A 21223-nucleotide genomic window follows, 5' to 3' on the forward strand; every position below is an offset into this window, starting at 1 on the left:
CGTGATGATGCGACCTTTGGAGACACCAGTAAGTGTAATATTCTTGAATGCTATTGAGCTGCCATTAGCTGCCCCTTGTTCATAGGGGGTGGAAGGAGAACAGACAGTAACTGCTTTGGGGAGAGTATGTAGCCTTACGGCTAGAGCGGTCGACCTCGAAGTTGGGGAACTGGGTTTGAGTCTCGGCAACAACGCGCAACATCCTGTGATTCTGGGCAAATCACTTAATCTCCCCGTGTCTAACAAAAATGAATGAGTCCTTTTGTAATTAAACTGGTGCTTTGTAAAGCGCTCTGATACCCGATGTCTCAGGCCTAGTTCGTGCTATATAAAACTCCAAAATAAAACCTGCTCATGTGCTATATATTCCCTGCCTAGCTAAACGTGCAAAGAGATTCGCCTTCACTTTCAATGAAAACCCACATTGCTGCAAGCTCTTTTTTCGCAGTATGACTGGTATTACGGCAGCTAATGAAGGTGACAGCTAAAAAATGCATTATTAATTGACATATTTTTACTTAAATGCCAATGTGCCTTAAGTTTAACCAGTCTGTAGTTAGTCTGGAGACAGGGCAAGTTTAGATGCCTGGGGAGTGTAGGGACATGGGGTGTGTTTAAATGGTAATCCTTGATCCCTGAATCTCAAACATATGATCTGAGCTTCTAACAGTGTGGTATTAGTGACATTTCTAACGAACTCGTTTTTGTTGACAGCGACATGCTTTATTCAAATCCAAAAAGCCCCATTTACTCACAATTTTAACAAGATTTAAAATTTGACCTTAAGTTCTATAAAAATCATTAATCATCAAATGTATTTTTCCACCCAGGAATAAATTCGATAGAACGATTGCATCGGGACAGAGAATGAGGTATGTTTATTCTGGAGGTTAAAGGCACCACTAATGCGAAAATCAAACAACTCATGATTAGGATTTGTCTCAAAGAAACCAAAGGAGTCCCTATCTTGTAAGTTGGTAAACACAAGACGAGTTATGTGTTCTTTTTAGAGAGAAATATTCAGGCCCACATTTATTCATTTTTCATGCAACACAGTACAGAAACCAAATCTGTTGTGCCTATTTGTGCAAAGAAGAAGCACAGCGCAGAGCCATATTTGCTTAGATTGGCGGGCTGCTGCTGTCTTTCCGAGCACTAACACACAAACAGGGTGCCTTGCATGACGCATAGCTGTGCAACGCGGCGCAACAGCAAGTGTGCGTTGTCTAGCACTGAATTTGTACTGGAAGCATGCCCTTCCAGGATAAATATCTATGTCTAGACAAACTCAGAATGATCCCACACATTATATGTGAGAAAAAGTGCAGCACAATTGCAGTGTGTTGTTTGTGAAATGGACACATTTCCCTTTGTTTACGGCTACTTCCAGGAGGCATTAGTTTTTCATGCAAAGTCTGGGATGACTACCTAGTTTATTGCACTTTCTGCCAAACCTATGGGTATTTCAACCGATCTGCCACAGCAAAGTCCCAGTAATGTCCCCTTGATGCAAATTGACACACAGCAGCCCACAATGGTTTTTGAACTGAGAGAAGAGCACAATCACTGGACCAAACACCTTTTTGCTTAGTGTAGAAAATATTGTGTCACATTGCTTTACTTTGCGTTAGCGTAAGCCTTAGGAAGTGTAGGCCTTTGTATCCAGGCTAAATGAAGTTCTGCCGTTTGCCATTATTTGAAAATTGTGTGTGAGATTTAGAGTACTGGAAAGAAATGCCTGATGGTCGGTAGGGCTGTTCATAATATATATTCTGGTGTAAGCTCCAAGTGTTGGGCTAGGGATAAAACAAATCATTCCTGTTTTTTCTTACACAGATCACATATTTTTGTGTGCTGGAGACCTGGTTCAAGCAGAAAATGTATTGGAAAAAAAAACCTGGTTGTGTGCCATATCTGCATGGAAGGCATCAGCAACATTCACCAACTGTCTCTAAAAAATATATGGACATTATATTGAGCTGAGATCTTACATTTCTTTTGTACACAAGGTCATACTTTACATACATTTTTCATGAAAATGACACCCCAGCCTTAATATGTATAGAAAAATGTGCATTTTCCCCCTCCCATATGCATCAGCACCCCATAATCGTAGGTTATCAAGTGGTACTGGGCATGTTGTGTACTTTAAGTCCCGAAGATACGTAAGAAATGCAGAAAGCATTTTCCCTGGTAAATGTTAGCCAATTTAATGGGCACAAGTAGAGATCAACCCAGTGACATGTCAGTAATGGGTGCTTGAAGGATCATAGTGTGTACCTGTAGTTTATTTGCATTGATGAAGTCAAAGAACAGAACTAATATCCAGAGCTGGACTGGCAGTAGGGGGCAGCGGGCATTTTCCCGTTGGGCCAGAAGGTTGGGGGACCATTTATGACCAGTGGGTGTCGGTTTTGTTACTGGGGCCGGTTTTCAGCAGTACTGCAATATCAGCTCCCTGTAACAAAAGAGGCAGCGGTGCTTGACACTTGTACCCCCAACGGTCCGTCGCTTCTCAGTAGCACCCCCCATTGGGGCCAGTCTAGCGGAATTGCCAGGGCTGGTTTCTGTTCCCAGGTCAGTTGTGCTAATGTTACTCCGCATTTGCTCCTCCTCCTGTGGTTTGCTAATCGAGGAGGCTAGTGAAGGATCTTGGAGATGAGGTGTAATTTTTCAGTTCGTTAGTCTTCCATAATTCCAAACATAAGCAGGACATGCCATGATTTGCTTCATCAAAGCCAGAGATGTGTTTAACAACTGATCCTGCGTTATGTGTGCCCAAGTACTTTGAAAGCGGGAAAGAAGAGCGACTTGTGAGTCAGGTGGAGAGTTTCCTATGGGGATTAAAGGTTGACAGCCAGCTGTTGCTGGCATCTGTTGACCTCTAACACGTCGGTAGAGTCTCTGGTGGCAGGGAAAGGAGGTGTGTGCCAATCTGGACTCTGCACACTGTGTGGGAGTTAAGGCTTGCTTACAGGATGGTGGGTCATGGTGTAAGACTGAGGTGTTTGCTGGAAAAGACAGGCATGTGCCCTGAGGTTTGGAGATCCACCAGAGACCCAGATGGAGGGAGTAGAGTAAACCAGTATTGTTTGTTCTTTTGGTGTCATGGGACTGGCAGCCATGATGCTATGATGAGTATTCAATCTGAGGGCAGTGTTTGAAGAAAGAAGAAAAGTGCTGTGTAGTTCCATGTGATTTTTTGGAGAGGGCAGGAAACAGAAGGGAAAGTTAATGTGCTTCAAAAGTTAACGTGCTTCTTAGCAGTAAGTAGTTGAAACAAATGTCTGTAAGACTATGTTCCACCTTCACTTTTAAGTCTACTGAACCAAGGCGTGGTCTCCTTTTCCATAAAACATGCAACCACATATTACTACCCGGAACAGAAGTCTACAACACGTGTTTCAACCACATTACATGCACGCCATTTTGTGTGATTATTTTTCATGTCTAAACAGAGGGAGGGCATTCTGCAGGCGCGCAACACCCATTGGGCTCGTGGGGCTTCAGCCCCCCCATTGTCTGTATCAGCCCGGGCGGAGACAGCTTCCGGGCTGGCGTGCATCTAATTGCAGCCGCACCCGAGTACTCAACAGGTCTTTAAAATACCATTCACTTCTAAATGAGGCTTTTGTTCTGTGTTCACCCCTTCTTACAGCCACACTGTCTATATGGTTGGAAGAATTAGCCCCCCCGAAATATTTTTTAGCCCCCCCACCCAAAATGTGGCTCTAGTTGCCCGCCTGACGTCCTGCGTGCCTTTCGCACAATAGAGAACAATAATCATTATTGAAATCCCACTTCACAATGCTCACCTGTTTTCGGATCAATGGAAAAATATGGCTGTCCCTCTAGAATACTGTAAACCACTCTGGCGCTGCTTCCGTACGTGGGGTCATCGGCGTCGGTGGCTCTGACCTGGAGCACGTAAGCACCTAGGGAGAGAGATAGATGCGCGCTTCAGATTTTATTTGCACACAGTGCATCAAACACATTTCTGGCAATATGCTGGGCTGCAAAACATATCAACATAATTCAAATGGCTGCTTCAAGGATGACGCTCTGTGGCCGGCTTCCCTGCAGTCTGTCTTTTTAATGCTGCCTGCCTGACACTTTGTCTGTTGATTAATGAACACTTCCAATCGCGGGTATTGCTTGAATTAGCACATGTACTCACACAGGCCATTTAGAAGATTCATGTGCCGGCGCCGCCATCCGTAGGGGCTTTAAGGCTTTCAAGTTCACGAATTGTTCTGCCCAGTCACCCGGGCTCTAAGATTACACTGAACTGCAACACTGTATGCATAAATATAAATGCCACCTCATGCGAACCTATAGCAGCACTGCCAGCCAGCCCATCCTTCAGAGCCGAGGAAGCAGCACACCCCACACCATACACTGTCTCCTAGCACATTTTATGCACGAAGGTGACTCGGTGACAACCTTTCAAATGTATCAGGCAGATCTATGTGCCCGCGCTTCTTCAGAGAGCTACACAAGAAAGGAAGAGGTGTATCAGTTGAAAATGGAAATTGTTGCGAAGAAGCAGCGACAGGAGATGCCAAAGCACATACAAATTAATTAAGGCACATACAAATCAATTAAATTATAGTTTGAATATGAGGTAGCATTGAGAAGTATGTTATGTTACATATACTTGTAGGGCCTCATTTACAAAGGTAAAACTACATTTTTATGTAAGTTAAACTTTTTTGGGGGTATTTACGGACTTGGTTGGGGGCGGGTGGGTGGGCAGGTTTGCTTGAGAGCAGGGGAGGAGTGGCTAGACTAATGCTGAGGGCCCTGACTGTTTGGCCAATCCTGTCATTCGCACTCTCCCTTTTCTCCATGTAGGCTGCATGCAGTCTACATAGAGAAAATGGTCTCCCCATAGACGTCTGTGTGGTTGGCATTCCAACCAATCACAACGCTTCCATTGCAGCATTGTGATTGGCTTAGGGGAGGGGAGGAAGGATGCCTGCTTGCTGTTCTTGCGGAGGCAGGAAAGTAGGTGCAGACCCAGCAGTGAAGACGCTGGACCCTATAAGCTAAGATTTTTTATTTTATTTATTATTTACCCCCTCCCTGCATGACTACCCCTTCCCACGCGACCATTCGCCCATCCCCCCTGCTCGACCTCGCACCCGCCCAACTGTGAGCCATGCCGGCAGCGACTGGACTCTGCACTTGTGGGTGAGACTCCACACATAAAAATATAGGCGTGTCCTATGTCTGGTTCAAAGCTGTCTGGTGGGAGTGTGAAAGCTGATGCAGTTGTTCAGGAAGGTGGGTCTAGGTTGTGCAGTGCCACGCATGTGTAAGTTCTTCGAATGGGGCAGGCTTGTGAATGGGAAGCCAGAGGAGGTCCTTAAGGTGAGTGGATAAGTGGCTGCAGGGTAGGAGGTTGAGTGTGAGTATGGCCACTGCATTCTGGATAATCTGGAGACTCTTGGTGATTTGAGCCGAGAGTCTGACATAGAGTGTGTTCCCGTAGTCTAGCTTGCTGGTGGTTGGGTGGCAGTTTGACAACTGTTCAGAGAAGGCATCTAAAGATCTTTCTGAGGATCTTGATAGCGTGGAAGCAGGAAGAGTTGATCACATTGCCCTGGCTGGACATCAGAATTTGGTAGTCGATCACAATTTCCAGATTCCTGGTTTGGCTGGACGTGGTGGGTGTTAATCCCAGTTCTGAGGCCTACTAGGCTGAGAACTTTAGTGTGGTGTCGCTTCCCAAAGGCATCACCTCGTTTTTGTTTGAGTTATACTTCAGGCAGTTGGAGTTCAAACAAAGGGTGACTTTTCACATACAGTCGATGAAATGTGTTTGGGTGTTGGCGGTGTCCTTGGAGAGGGAAAGGATGAGTTGTGTGTTGTTGACATATGAGATTATGTTGAGACCATTGAAGAGTATGGGGTTAAGGAGTGATCCCTGAGGGATGCCACAGATCATACTGGAGGGTTCGGAGGTGTAGGGAGCTAAGCTGACCTTATGTGTGTGGCCTGTGAGGAGAAAGCTGATCCATTTATGAGCTGTTCTGCAAATCCCTGTCTTATGGAGGCACTGGATAAGGATCAGGTGCAAGACGGTGTTGGAAGCCACGAAGAGGTTAAGGAGAATGGATGCCGTGCTGTTGCCTTGGTCCAAGATGAGACAGATGTCATTGGCAGCGCTGATGAGGGTAGTCTTGGTGATGTGGTTGGGCCTGACTCCTGATTGGGATACTACCAGAAGGTGGTTTTTGCTTGTCTATTGTTTATGAGTTTAATCAAGAATTTCACTGGGTAGGAAAGCAAGGAGATGGGGCTGTAGTTTGCTGGTGAAGTTGGATCTGCTGTAGATTTTTTCAGTAGCACCAGTATGATGGTGTGTTTCCATTCATCCAAGAAGGTAGCAGGGGTAAGTGAGTCATTGAGGATCAGGGTGAGGGTAGTGCAGATGGGTTCAAAACCTTTGTAGAAGGTGAAGTGTGGCATGGGTCCAACAATTGGATGGGCCACATGGTAGCAGCAGTTTCTGTGGAGATGATGGTCAAGGCAGTTTCTAGTATGTTGTTATGGTGCTTATCTTGCTGTGGAAGCAAAGAGCGAGCTAAGAGTAGAGGTTAATTTGTCAGATAGATGGGGGGACATTTTGATTTTCTTGTCAAAGAGAACTATCGTAGTTGTATTAAAGTTGGGTTGACCTAGCTGGTCATGAATTACCTGGTAATGAGAATTAAAAACCTTTCTGGGGGTTACTGAGAAGTGTGCCTTATTACCCTTGTAAATTTAATAATAGGCATCATGTTTCTCCAGCAGGTTTTAGCCGTTGTGGTCAGATTAAAACATGGCAGAAGGAAACATAGTTTCCTCTGGCTATTTCATCATTTTTCCATACTTAAAAAAAAATATGGAACAAATGCTACTAATGGCCCTGCCTTTTTGCAATATTGTATTAGGTACTCCATATGGAAAAACTGTTCTATTCAGATGAAATGTGGCAAATTTTTAGTCGCACTACAGTGGACATATTACAATTGGATAGAATACAGTGAAACTGTTTAGCACTTCAATCACAAATATAAATTTGCATTTTGGGGTGTTTATCCTACACATAAAAGGCATTTCTTACTTTTATAATAACTATGTGCTGCTTCTCAGTGGGGCCCTTCAACCACTGCATTTCCCGCCTTCTGGAAGGAAGCACCAACCATGGCAACTGATATAGGTAAGGTATAGGGCAACTAAGGACGTGGACATTGCAACTTGGATTCGTAGTCCATGTATGGGAAGATTCTCTTTAATATCTGGAGATTAAACCAGTAGAACGTGGAACAGGATAATAACATCCCTTTCTTTCCTTTCCTATCACACAAAGTTAAAGAACCCCAACAAAGGGGCTACATTGAAAAAAGAGGCAAAATATGAACTTTACTGTTCAGTAACTGTGGTTAAAACACTTTCTTTGAATGTTCACCACCATCTGAATCCGTTTCTTCTTGGAGAAAGAGAAACTAAACTTTAAAGTCAGAAACAAAAAGAAACAACCAAAGCCATAACCCTTTTTTGGTTTGTGCTTTCCTGCAGGAATTTTAACATGCACCACATATTAGAATTTGTTATAATTGCACCTCTCTTCTAAGCCAGTTTTTAAAATGTGTCCTCATTTGGACAGATACTTTTGCAAAGGAAGCCCACAGTTGAATATGAAAGCAGTTAAGCATAGATGAACTGTGCCTCTGCTGCTCCAGTCCCCTAGTTCATGAAAAATTAAACGTAGACAGAATTTACTTTGATTTACTGATACTGGGCAGGTGCAGATTATGTGTATTACATTTTATTTACGCCAGGGACAACGACTACACTATTCGCTTTTGCAATCATGGATGGAAAATCGCAGGAACCAAACCAGTATCCTTTCTTGTCTGCCTTTTTAGGTAAACCCACCAAACAGTGCACGGGCTGGATTACAAAAGACATGCTGTAGGCTTAACATATAGGATCTTGCTGCCTACCATTGCTTGGCTTAACTGCCACACGCATTTGTTTGCTTCCTATAAGATGACTTGTCTTTTTCATCTGTGCCGTCCCTCCTCTTGAGGATAACCTCTTTACTTGTGTCCTTCCAATGCTCACTTTTAAGGAACTACCTTTTTTCTTTTGTCTTCAGCAGTCAATGAGTGTGCATGTGTTTTCCATCCGCCCCCTAGTGGGCTTCTCTTACCTCCTCCATGCTCCCAGATGCTTACCTAATCTGTAGAACAATTTGATGTGTGCTGGTATTTATTTTTAATGAATGCAGCACCTTTCAGCAAACTTTACATTTTTACTTTTTTTTATGGTCTTGCTAGTCAAAAATATTTGCCTGGTCAGCCCCATAAACGAAGGGAGGTTTTTAATTATTTAGCAGACTGATGCTTCTGTGCCTTGGCTCTGCTTATTTATAAATTTGCACAGGGGCGTAATATATGCTGCTGCAGCTGTGGTGTGACGGTGGGGTAGAGGGACGTCGTTCAGGGGACCCCATTCAGCCCAAGGTCAATGAGTATCTGTGAGATATGGAAATCTCAACAAATTCTGCAGTGGGGCCCATCATTTTGTGTAACTCCACTGGTATTGCACCCTTGCCTCACTCACACCTCTCTCTATCAGTCAGTATCTTTATTTATAGCACATGCTCTTCAAAACCTTTTTGGTGCACTCCCACTCCTTCACCCCCTCCATGGCTGCTGCCCACTCTGGCGTTGACTGCTCTCCACTACTCCCAAACCAAAGGATATCCCAGCTCCTCATTATAGCATTGTTTAAATTATCAAAAAAGGATTTTTAAGGATCCAAAAGGTAGTTGCATGTACTTGCGCCCTGATGCGCATGCGCATGCGGGGTGGCCACAGGCCCACTGGGAAGAATGACTGCCCGGCCCCAGCACCCTGACAGCCTACCTACCGGCTGTTACTGCCCCTGGAGTTACATGTTTCTGACCGCTAAGGACCGAAGACTATGCTTACCAATAATGACCTTACCGCCACAGGACAGCATAGTTGCCCGACTATCTGTCCTCCCCCCTCAGCCCACTAGGAAGGTCATGCCCTGTAATCCGCCTGCCCCTGGACTCAACAACCCTTCGCCCCAGGCAAACCGGGTCGTTACCCCCTAGGTGTATGCTTACGAAACTATGCTCTTGTTTCCAAATTACGCCCCATGGCCTTGAGGAAACTGCAAGCGAACAAGAAAAATAGCACACCCGTCAGTGTATTGCCCTACTGACAGGCTAAAAACTTACACTACTGTACATGATACTATGTAACAGTGTACTGCTGCAAACTTCTCCCTGAGTCACAGGGTCAAGAAGCTTGCAATTCACGTGAAACAGAAACCAATGGGCTACAGCATGTGCAGCCGCACATGGCAGATACAGCACAGATGGTTAGTGCTCCTAGCCTTTGGATGAGGGGTGCGGTTTGCATGCCAGGCCTATTGCCTACCTTATGAGACTGCACCCCTCTTGTTCCGCCCACACCCCCAGCCCAGCCTGTATCGGTATGCTACTGTGCTCCACCACCTACGATTCAGGTGCGAACAAAGGTGTACAAACCAGGGTACTTAGGTATTGAATGCTATGACCTAGGCATCTAATGCTGGAATGTGCCCAAGTATATGCACTGTGACACAAACACGTACATCCACTGTATAAATGTTCGGGCACCGGGCGCTGTGTGACACAATACTTTAATAGTACACGTGTACGAGTACCAAGGGAGGTGACGGACCACAGGCATTTAAAGCTTAACTGTACAAGCACAAAAAGGGGGCACAGGTACCGTGTGATACAACATGGACATCCCAATGCCTACGCAGGGGCTGTAATACTGTGTGAAATAATACGTAACTCAGAAGTGCATGCGCATAAGGGTGCATAGGTACTGTGTGACATAACTAGCTTCCAATGTATAAGTGTACCTGTGATGGGTGCATAGATTGTATTTGCAACAGACCCCTAATTCATATTTGTAACCGCCCCAGCATGCCTGTGGCTATTTTGATAACAGAGCCCTACTTCATAATTGTAATAGCACCCGCATGTTGTAACAAGCGGGGATGTGTTCACACTCCCAAGGCATTGTTTGTGGAACTACAAGCATAACGGGTAATAATACCGTATATATACTTTGCTGGATGACCCGAAACTGGGCTTTTAAAACTTTACATTGACATCAGACTTTCACTTCTGACCGTTTTAGCATAGCCTTCATTTCCTTACATAAGGAACAATGCATGCGACTTTCAATGAGGGCGCCTAGCATAGCGCCATTTGCACTGGGTGAGGAACGTTGATAATCATAACCAATTATGAGCACCTAGCATAGCACCAGTTGCATTCTCTTGAAGGACACTGAACTCATTCTCCTGAGGGACACCAAACTCAGACTTTGAATTCTGACCGCTTTATGTGCTTTTTACTGAGAGCGCCTAGCGCCATTTCCCTTAAGTGTGGAACATGTAAAATAATGTTATCAATTAAACGTGCCCAGCGTAGCACCTGTTGCTTTTACCAGAGGAACATTGAAATCGGACTATCAATTTTGACTGTTTAGCATAGCCTCATTTCCGATACATAAGGAACATTGCATATTACTTTAAGTGAGAGCGCCTGTTGATGAGTCCAATGTGAACACAGCATTATTTTTCTGCAATAGACTGCCATGTGAAAAGGTCTGTTAAGCCACTTTTGCAATAATTAACACACGTTCTCCAGAATATCCTCCCATTGTGCGGCCTGTCGCTGCCTTTTGTGGCTATGCTCCTGCTATTGAGATACCATATCAATGCATACCTACACATAATTTTGTAACAGAAAATCAGAATTCAGCCACATACCTCTGAATGGACACAGAAACTCCCTGTTGTAGAACCCTGCTAACTATGTGTTAATGCTCAACTCCTGCAGATCACTTCTAAGTGGTCTAAGTGTATCACATAATTACTATGATGGATGCTGGTGAACCTGCAGCTGCAACTACCTCTGTTGCTGGGCTGCCATCGCCTGACTGTAGCACCAACTGACCACTTGTGTATGAACTCAGAGCCCCCTTTGAGTGTCCCCCTATTAGGTGAGGTTGTGTTTTTGTGGCAGATGTTGTGACATCTGCCCCCATTATTGTAAAGTGCACAGGGAATTTACGCAGAACTTAAATGATCCTGGATCTTAGCTGGTATGAGGCGGGCAAGTGATCTGCACTTTTTGGAGTAGCTGGGGTTCACACCCGGTTTTCCGGGGCCAAAGAGGGAGTTCCAAAATGTATACCAAATCTACTCCTGTTGTTACAGCATCACTGGCTACATGGAGGACTGATAATCATGTATATCCCATGCTTTCAATACTCAAGCCTACTTTTATTATGTCTCAGCGTGCTTTGCTGGCACATCTTCCCACCGTGACAGTAGGTGTTTATTTCATAACCAACCCATTAGGTTTAACAAAATATGAACGCTTTACTTCATCAATTCGCGCTAGCTGACCAAGCAGCACGAGGCAGCCCTAATGCATACACACTTCAATAACTGGCCGGATAAAGAAAGTGGTAGCCACATACTCTCAGCAGTATATGGTAGAGCTTGGTGGTACAACCCGAATAAGAATAAGGAAACTACAAAGTCCACTGACGGGGAACAGCACCCCAAAATGAGGTGGTTTACAAACACTAGCAGTCCATATTGGAATTTTGAAAAGGCGCCCGCAAGTTGTGTGGCCCTTGAAGTAATATCGCTTTGTGCACCTGTGGCATGGAATAACTTGTGCATTCCAGTCCACTTGACCATACTCCTGGTCGGTGTGGCATTTTGGCCCCGCCATTATATCACCGTGAGGTAGGGCACGCCCCTTGCGCTATTGCGAGATTCTGCCTCGTGACAAATTTCTGAAATACATAACACAAATGTTCAGGTGCCCTAGGCAAGAGAATTCTTTAAAATAAATATCTACATTGATTATTGCAACCCTAGCTAGAAATAGTCCTCGCAAGAGACCGTTTGGTCGAAAAGTAAAATCGTTTTGTTTAAGCTAATACTTTAATAGGCTCAAAGCTGATCAGCCAACATTACTCTCTAGTGACGGTTGGCCAGGATAAAATGCGTCCCACAGAATGGAACGTACTGGGTGGTACGGCGCAGAGTTGTGAACTGAGCGATCTCGCTGTAACTTACACTTCTGCTGAAGGACAGGTTAGACATGTCTGTCAATTAGGGAACCGAAATTGCCACGTATACCCCCATTTTCTAACCATAAACCACTGCATATTATCCCTTTTTAGTTTTAAACCACTTGCGTATGGCGCCAAGAAGCCATCTGGGTAGTCGTGCTACATACGGACTCCAGCAATTACAAACGCAAATGACATGAAGACTGCAGCGTCCAGCTGTTCGGACGTTTTGTGGCGAAGAAGCTGATTGCCCCATCCCCTTCACTATCCCCACGGTAACACGCGATCTGAACAATGTCGTTAGGCACAGAACAGCAACATTAGGGCATTCCTAGGCACTTACTAAGGGTGGATACTAACTACAGATGGGGTCAATCCTGCTCTCGCACACGCCAGGATTATGAGTTTTCCCCCTTCTTTTTGCGCTGTTACATACTCGCCACCAGGATAAAATTATTTCCTCGTAACTATGTCAGCAGGTCAAGCCACTAGAATTTAAAAGGAAAACATTACAGATAATAACCCGCACATGCGTATTTTTGGTGCGCACCGGATCCCCATAGTATGTTTTGCTACCTTTTCTTGGTAAAACTCGTAACTAGTTACTTTTGACATTGAAATTAAAAATACCTTGACATTTGTACTTTACGAATACAATTATTAACGCCTCAAACACCCGGCCACTCGTAGTGAGGACATTCGCGATTTAAATGCAGATGTTCCTATTTTCCAGTTTTTTGGTACCATTTAAGGAATCTTGAGATGAAGAAAAGTTGATTTGGCCTTTTGAGGCGCAAAATCGCAACTTAAGCTCACTGAAGATTTCAGCAGCGAGCGTTTAACTTGCTTCGCCCCCTTGCAGACTGAAAACACTGTTGGGGAGCCCGGCCATGCCAGCCCCTATCAGGGCTTCGGCGTCCAGCAACGATAGCGGGCTACTCTGATGCTTGGCACTTCCCCTCATTATTCCTACATTAGTTTCATTGTCTTCTTATAATTATTCTAACGGTGAACTCGGCATTCACTGGCATTCTCCCCACACCCGCCACAGACTTCTGGAACCTGCTTTCTCGCTCCCAGGTCCGCCAATGAGCATACTATCCCACAAAGACTGAATATTCTTGCTTTAATCCTCCCTCTTCAAATCGTTCATCAATATTTTACCGGTCCACATTCATAGCCCTCGTAAGTAATCCTACCCTTTTTATTCAAACTGCTGCACCCAAGTACGTATTAGAGGAATTTCCACGGCAATTAGGTAAAATGCTTAAGATCATTTGAGGGCACTAGTTGGGCTTTCTAATAACAAACAACCAAACAATTAGGTAAAATGCTTAAGTTAATTTGACTGCACTAGTTGGGCTTTCTAATAGCAAACAAACTTAACTGCATAATGGAAAAAGACTGAAACTCAAGAAGTCAAAGTAATACGAAAGCCGAACCTGCCCTTCAATTGGGCACAGTGAAATGCTACATCTGAGGTCTCGATAAACTGTTCCCAGGATTCCCCGTCTCAAAAAATTGCACATCATCTGCAAAACAGTATTGGGCAAGGCCTATCCCAGCCGCCACCATGTACAGCCTCCGTTCACCCAAAAACCCACACATTCGCTCAAGCAACCGCGCTGACACTGAGCGCCTTCCCCATCCACATAGCAGCTTGCTCCCCGCTTATCTGGGCCATCCAAGATGACGATGCGTGCAGGGATGCCCCCCTTCACCGCGATCCTTCCCGTGGTCAGGAGCTTCTCCCAGGCAGGAAAACGGGTCCCCGATCACCATGCCGTTCACGACTCGTGCAGCGTAAAACTTGGCCTCAGAGTCCACATCCGACCAAGGACCTCACGCCTGCAGTGGAAACAAAGGAAAAGAAATAACTGGCCGCTGGTGGCCCAGGGGCTGTGCCCGTGGGGAGCTTCAGAACAAGAGACTGTTCTGCTCCCCACCCCCCTTTTAAAAGGGGGACATGGGCCAGTCGAAACTGGTCGGACCCCGCTGCTGGGTGTCTGGGTGTCTGTGTGAACCGGAAACACTAAAGTGCTTCCGGTTCATGCCCCACAGTAACCCACCTACTGGATGCTTATGGGGTGGTGGGAGTGCTCCCACCTCCTCCTTTCCCCCGGGGACAGGCTCGACCGCCATAAGGGCGGCACGTGCTATTCTAGCGCTCGGCCTTCTCCATGCACCAGGTTTGTTTCAGGGACCCGGCCCTACCTCCCTCCTGTGTCTGACACTCTTGAAGAAGGGGGCTATCCGGCAGATGGATGTTTTGTGAATCCACCCAGTGGGGCAGCCCTCATCTTCCATCTGTGTGCACCCCTTGACATGGAAATGTTTTGCTGCAGTGGTTCAGGTGAGTTATGGGATGGAGGACACTGGGGTCTTATAACTTCACACACATTCTTTGTATCTTTACATATGTGTCGCAGTAAACCGCATTTGTCACTTGTTGCAGTATACTGGCACAGTTTCTGCTAACACCCACCTTCAGCTAATTTCTGTGGCATGCAATACAATTTGCAGTGTGCTGGCACTTTTCATGCCAGCCTCTCTCCCTTCCTTGCACTTTGTGTGCCACCTTTTGTAGTGTGCAGGCACAGTGTCTGCTCCCTTGTGTGCTCCCTGGATGTAGACACAGTGTTGGCTCAGCCACAATTTATGCCTTCTGTCCAAGAATGCAGGCACATCTCGCACACCCCAACAGTGTCTATGACGCTGACACTGTTTTCACACATTGGTGAAGCCCTACTTCACAATGCAAGAAGGTGTGATATAGTGGTAAGGCCGTTGATTGTGTCAACTGGTGTCCTGAATTCTATTCCTGCCATATCTACTCACTTGGCACTTTGTCTGACCATGGGATTGATTAGAAATAGACTAAACACTAAAATGATCTACCATACAAAACTGCCATGTGCATTTACACTGTTCATGGGAATGGGTTTCTTTCGCTCTTCTAAGCAAACAAATACCACATGTTTACTTTGCTTCAAACGTCATGTGCCTCCAATTTGGCATAGACTTTTTATTTTGTGTGCATTTTTTTAAGTGGATATCATTTGGGCTTGATATAGCCTTACGCATATTCAGGAATTAAGCTCTAATTGAACTACCCAGGATAATGTGCTGCATGGCAAAACACTTATAAGTTCATTAAGGGGAGACCTATTGGTTGTGTCAATTTTCGTTCAATTTTAGCTTTAGAAAGAAAAGAATGCCTGTGCGAATTTATTGTAATTTTTTTTTGATTTACCAACCCATTTTAGATCAAAAACAAAATGGCACCGCACCAGGTGCATGTTTTATGACTCATGCATGCAACAACAAAATAACACAGCTGTATCATTGTGCTTTTTCGTCTTTCATTTTTGCTATTCAGCATACCATTTTTAGGACTCGCCTAAAGCGCAGCGCGCATGCGCTGCCTAGGAAAGGGGCTCTTGGAATCACTTCAGACTTCTGAAAGCCTTCTCCTTGTGGGTGTGCCTCCTCTCACACATTCCATTGGCCTTTGCGTGTGATTTTCAATAATTCAAAGCACGCAAATGTCCAACGACGAATGCATCTCCCGCCTCTCCTCAAAACTTTCACTCCTATGGCTAAGGGGTCTCGGGAGCGTGCAGGGTGCCATCTGTTCTGGATCAGGTTTACTCCCAGAGCGTTTTGCTCTCAGGAGCCAGCAGCAGCGCGCAGGGATGCCACCTGTTGTGGCTCATGTTACAAATGCTTTCACTTGCGCGGCCAGCAGGAACGTTCCAGCATTTGTACAGGGCCCACTTAACCCCTCTTTCATAATAAATAAACCTTTAACAGCTTTGCACTTCGAAAAACAATTCACAAAATTTTCAAACTGTAACTTTGCATACATCGAATACATATTTTGCGGAAGCTGAAATGGCCCCTGCGTCCTTTCTGAGGGCCCTTCACAAGCACCCTAAGGATAGGCACAGCTGCAAAGCTTGCGCCACGTAGCCTGCGTCATTTCCCAGCGTCAACATCAACCAGAGGGAGCACTTCCGGTGCCATGCTTCACCCTGCTCCCAGCCATCCCACACCTTGCGTTCATCATTAATTAAACTTACCGGGAGGCCTTATGTGGAGTAGGGCTTTATTAACCCTTTCGATGCTGATGACGAGCTCAGCTCGTCATCACCCACGGGTGTCGTGTGCTGATGACGAGCTGAGCTCGTCATGAATAATGGCATCAAGAGTTTCCCAGCACAGGGGAAAAATCCCCACAGCAGCCATGTGGTTAAACCTCCTTTGTAGACAGAAATGCAGAGGATGGGCGGTGGCAGGGACACCTGGCTGAGCCCCCCTCATGTCCTGCTCCCTTCCCCCCACTTAGTCCTCTTTACCACGATTAGGGAAGCACTTCAGGACTTGGCTGGGGCCCTGCCTGACCCTGCTTGGAATTCCCATTTTATTTATACAATGTACACAATATTGTATTTCAGGGCTGAGACGTGGCCTGCCTGGAAATGTTTACCGCCTACCTTGGTGCAACAAACATTTTATAAAATCGGTCAAATAATATTATTTGTGGGATTACATCTTCTATAAACAGACCTTTCCCCCTTGCTAGACAAAACATTTCTGTTTTTGGGAATGCATTTTTATAGCGACCAACTCATCGGTGGGTCTCCCTGTGGCAAGCAAAACTTGGTTTTGCGGGAAACAAGGCAGATATGTTGAATGCTTGAGGATCAGTGGCTTTTGCTGAGCTCGTTCTGTGTGCAATTGTAAATGGAAATAAGCTCATAACAACGTCTGTGGATATATATCTCGGCGGGTTTTTGCGTGCCAGTGATCTCACTGAAAGGGAGGCAAACCAAGAAAAGTAGTTCTTTAATCTACAACCATGGAAAATATTTGTAAGTTATTTATAACTCTTTTTTAGATGCCATTAAGGAAATTAAACAGAAAGTCTTATCTTTATAGACCAACAAAACGCTACATAATTTAGGTTAACAATATTATTATATACTACAACAGACATACAATAAAAACATACATAAATGATTAGAAGTCAGGAATTTAGGGTAAAAAATTGTCAGTAAACCTCATAATTAAAAATATTCTACCTCTGGTAGTGCACAATAGCTCACCCTGCGCTGACACTGGCTGATAATGTGCTGCATGGCTATACACGTATAAGGTCCCAAAGGCGAGATCAATTGGTTATGCAAATGCTTGTTTGGTTAATGGAGACAGCAGGTATGAAGGGGAGGCACCCGTCACATTAATGAGATGCATTTTGAGGCTCTGCTGGTGTTAAATTGCTGTGAGACCTCGAAACAAGAGTGAGTTCTTGTTTAACAGAAGGTTTAAAAAGTACGACAAACTCTGCAATTTTCCATTTTCAGGCCAACTGTGAAGCAGATAATTTTTCTTAGCATTCACCCAATAAAACATGCGATTGCCTCTAAAGTGCAAATTCCAACCTGATTTGGGCTTGTGTTGATGCATTTGGTAATATAAAACGTTACTTGATGCTTAATTTGATAATAAATAGTGTGCCAGGGCCCTCATCAGGAGGCCAGGGCAGCTTGCGCCCCCCATTACCCCTGCCAGTTCTCACAATGGCAGCACCAACATAATTACTATCACTCTCCCTCAAGTGTGACAATTTTGACTATTCCAGGCCCCCAAAGCTATAAGAATGGCTTGGGCGGCAGTGATTGGTCATTTGTAATGTATATTGAATGAATAAATAACTGATGTTGTACTCATCTCTAAATTAGACAGCAATTTTGACAATTTAGAACCGGTGCCGAGCACCGGCAACCAGCGTCGGATTGGTAAAGTGGGCACTCGGGCAATGCCCGAGGGTCTGGTGTCCAGTTCCAGCTTGTTAGGCGTCGAACACCTTTTATGCAATACACTGTACAATTCACTTTAAAATTGAATTTGTGAATTTGGCGGCTCAAATACTGACTTGCATGTGGTTCCTGCATTGTATCCACATTATATGCTGAAGGTGTTTGTGGACTACCATATTATTTGTTACATATGCTTTGGTAGTTTTTCGTTGCCAGATCTTTATTATCAAAAAAACAAGCTATTCATGCATTGAAAATCAAAAAATAAATATAATATATTTTTGATACAAATTTCGATTGTTCCTTTTGAAGCCCTCTGGTTGCTATATCTAATTGAGTGATCACAGATGTGACACAGATAAGTGTGAAGTAGATATTGTTAATGATACCTGCCTGGACATTTAGCTTATATGTGAGAAACAGCACATATATGATTAACCCAATAGGAGAGCTTGATTTTGATCATGCACACAAAGTTTTCAGTGACCTTTGGCATAGAGTTCCTCTGTACTAATACTCCTCAAAGAGAGATTTTAAAGATCATGCACCAAATTGTAGACAAACGGCCTAACCACAGGAGAGTCCCTATTGAATTCATAGTGGAGCTCTTAGAGATTGCTCTTGCTTCCAAATATTTTACATGTAAGAATGACTACTAAAACAGTGTTCTAGGACTTCCATAGGTAAAAGTTTACTTCTAACCTGTCTATCTTGTATGCAGACCATTTTGAGAACATATTTGTGTTGTCTGACCAGAACTCCTTTAAAATACATATATGGTATTAGAATAGATACATAGATGATGTATTCATGATCTGAATGGACTCTGAGTATACTTTAGATTCCTTTGTGCACTACCTAAACAACAGCCATGACAATCTTAAGGTCACTCATAACAGTGACTCATAACAGTGATTGTTAGACCTGTGAGCCTTAGGGTGGTCTTCCCCAAAACGTTGTGCTTTCCTCCTCCAATGTTTCTGAACTTCTTTCTGCTGGCCTTAGGACTCTGAGCACGTTGCCACTGCTAACCAATGCTAAAGTGCACATGCTTTCTCCTCTAAACATGGTAATATTGCCTTATACCCAAGTGGCATATATAAGGTACGTATAAGTCCTAGTAAAGTGGTACAATGTGTACCCAGGGCCTGTAAATTAAATGCTGCTAGTAGGACTGCAGTACTAATTGTGCGACACAATTGAGTAGCCCTTTAAACACGTCTCATGCCTGTGATTGCAGAGCCTGTGTGTGCAATTCAAACTGCCATTTCGACCTGGCAACATAAACCGTTTGCCAGGCCTAAACCTTCCGATTTAATTCATATAAGTCACCGCCTAGAGCAAGCTCTGGATAGCCCAGAGGGCAGAATGCAATATTTAAAAAAATTGGACAGCTTCTCTTAAGTTTTACTTGTCCTGATAGTGAAAAACTCTTGAATTCTGTTTTTCACTACTGCAAAGCCTATCTTTTTCATCGGATAACATTGGAGTTGTCATATTACATTTTAATTGTGTAATTTCCAAATGGAAAGAGATGTCTCATTCAAGTTTGATGTCTCTGGAATCCTAATTTTCAATCCTTATTTATGGTAAAGTAATTTTTTTATTACAATCTTAAGAATCCCACTTTTAGAAAGTTAGTATTTTCTTCTCTTAGCCATTTTATGGCTGCAGCTTTTCTATGGTCACATGACCGGGTTAGTTGGCAGTTGGGCTGTGTATTCTTCTCAGACAGCCACACACAAGAGGAGATTAGGGGTAACTGGTAGGGGCATCACTGGCAGGATGGAAGGCAGAAGCTTGGTCAAGCCTCACTTATAATTGACTAGGCTAAGTCCTATCTTCACACAAAGGGCGTAACAACCCTGCATTATCACTCAAGCCAGCTTGGAGCCAGTGCAGAGAGGACAGGGCATGTGTGCACTTCAAAGCTTTTATCTTGAAGTTTCTCCCACCTTCCAGAACCAGAGCACCAGGGTATAAAAGAAGGATCTCAGACATCAACTCTTCAGTACACTGCTGGGTCTGTGGATACTCTACCAGAAAGAAGGACTGCGGTACTGCTAAAAGGACTGCCACTTCACTGGACTGCTGCTCTGAAGGAACTGATGCCCTGTTGTGGTGTCCTGATGCCTGCTGCCCTCTTGCCTGGCATCTCTTGAACCCAGAACCCAGAGTGACTCCAATGTCTAGTTGGCTTCCCCCCTGATCTGATGCCTCGGGGATGTAACAGGCTTCCAACAGCTTTGGACCTGCATCTGGACTCTACCATCTGTGAGTCTACCCTGCCAAGTGGGACCACCCAAGTCCTAGACCCTTGGAAGTGGGCCTAAAATTCCCCCCAGTGGAACCAACCCATCTTCTCTGCTGAGTGGCATATCCACGAGCAGAACCAATGCATCGCCACCGCTGTGTGGTTGACCCGTCGCAAAAGACCCACTTCACCGCCGCCATCCTCAGAACTGAAGCTTCGTCCTTCAATGCTCATTGCAACTTCGGCATGGGCTCCGCATCTTCTTCCGACTGTAGCTTCAATGGTGGTGCTGGACTCCACATCACAAGACCTCATTGACGGGTTCCCTGACAAAGATACAGAACTCGCATTGCAGCACCACCGCACCTCAGAAACAACGCATCGCATCAGCTGCGTGGCACATCGCAACACTCCACAACCTGGATTTTAAGGTACTTTGTTCAGTGGGCCTAACTGGGTCCATGTGGCCCCCCGCTCCATCGTGGTTGGCCTGAACATGTGACTTTGTCACAGTCTGGCACGATCAGATAACTACAGTTGACCTATTGTGCTTTTTTACGTTTTTTTACTACCCTTTTTAAACATCTATAGTTCCATAAATTGATTCAATTCTTCAGTTTCTTTACAATTTCCCATGCTGATGACACACAAATTATAGTGTTTATTCTCAGCAGTTTCTGGGATATCTCTCACTGCTACAACAGCTACATGTGTGAGGTCATTAGGTAGATGAAGTGTAACAGTATTTCGTTAAACTCAGAGAAAACTGAGTTCCTCCTCTTTGGAAAGGATACCTTATTCTGGAACCCATCATGGCAGCCCCCGGCCCTCGGCCCCCTCCCGACTCCACTTTCAAAAGTTAAGAACTTGGGGGTGACTTTTGATGCCAATTTCACTTTTAAGATTCAGATCAATTAACTCACTTTCTCATGCTTCTTTCTCTTAAGAACACTGAGAACTATTCTAGC

The 21223-nt window shown here is 44.6% G+C and overlaps 1 protein-coding gene across 1 annotated transcript in view; it reads right to left on the reverse strand.

Annotated features, from left to right (window-relative positions):
* The window catches only part of CDH12 (cadherin 12), a 1369316-nt gene that overhangs the window by 506966 nt on the left and 841127 nt on the right, over positions 1 to 21223 (reverse strand). Inside the window, exon 4 of the mRNA XM_086965412.1 lies at positions 3816 to 3935. Within this exon, the coding sequence (XP_086821538.1) occupies positions 3816 to 3935 (120 nt within the window). The remainder of the gene's footprint in view (positions 1 to 3815; positions 3936 to 21223) is intronic.

The sequence above is a fragment of the Lissotriton vulgaris genome, chromosome 4_1 (assembly GCF_964263255.1).
Source record: "Lissotriton vulgaris chromosome 4_1, aLisVul1.2, whole genome shotgun sequence".
NCBI lineage: Eukaryota > Metazoa > Chordata > Amphibia > Caudata > Salamandridae > Lissotriton > Lissotriton vulgaris.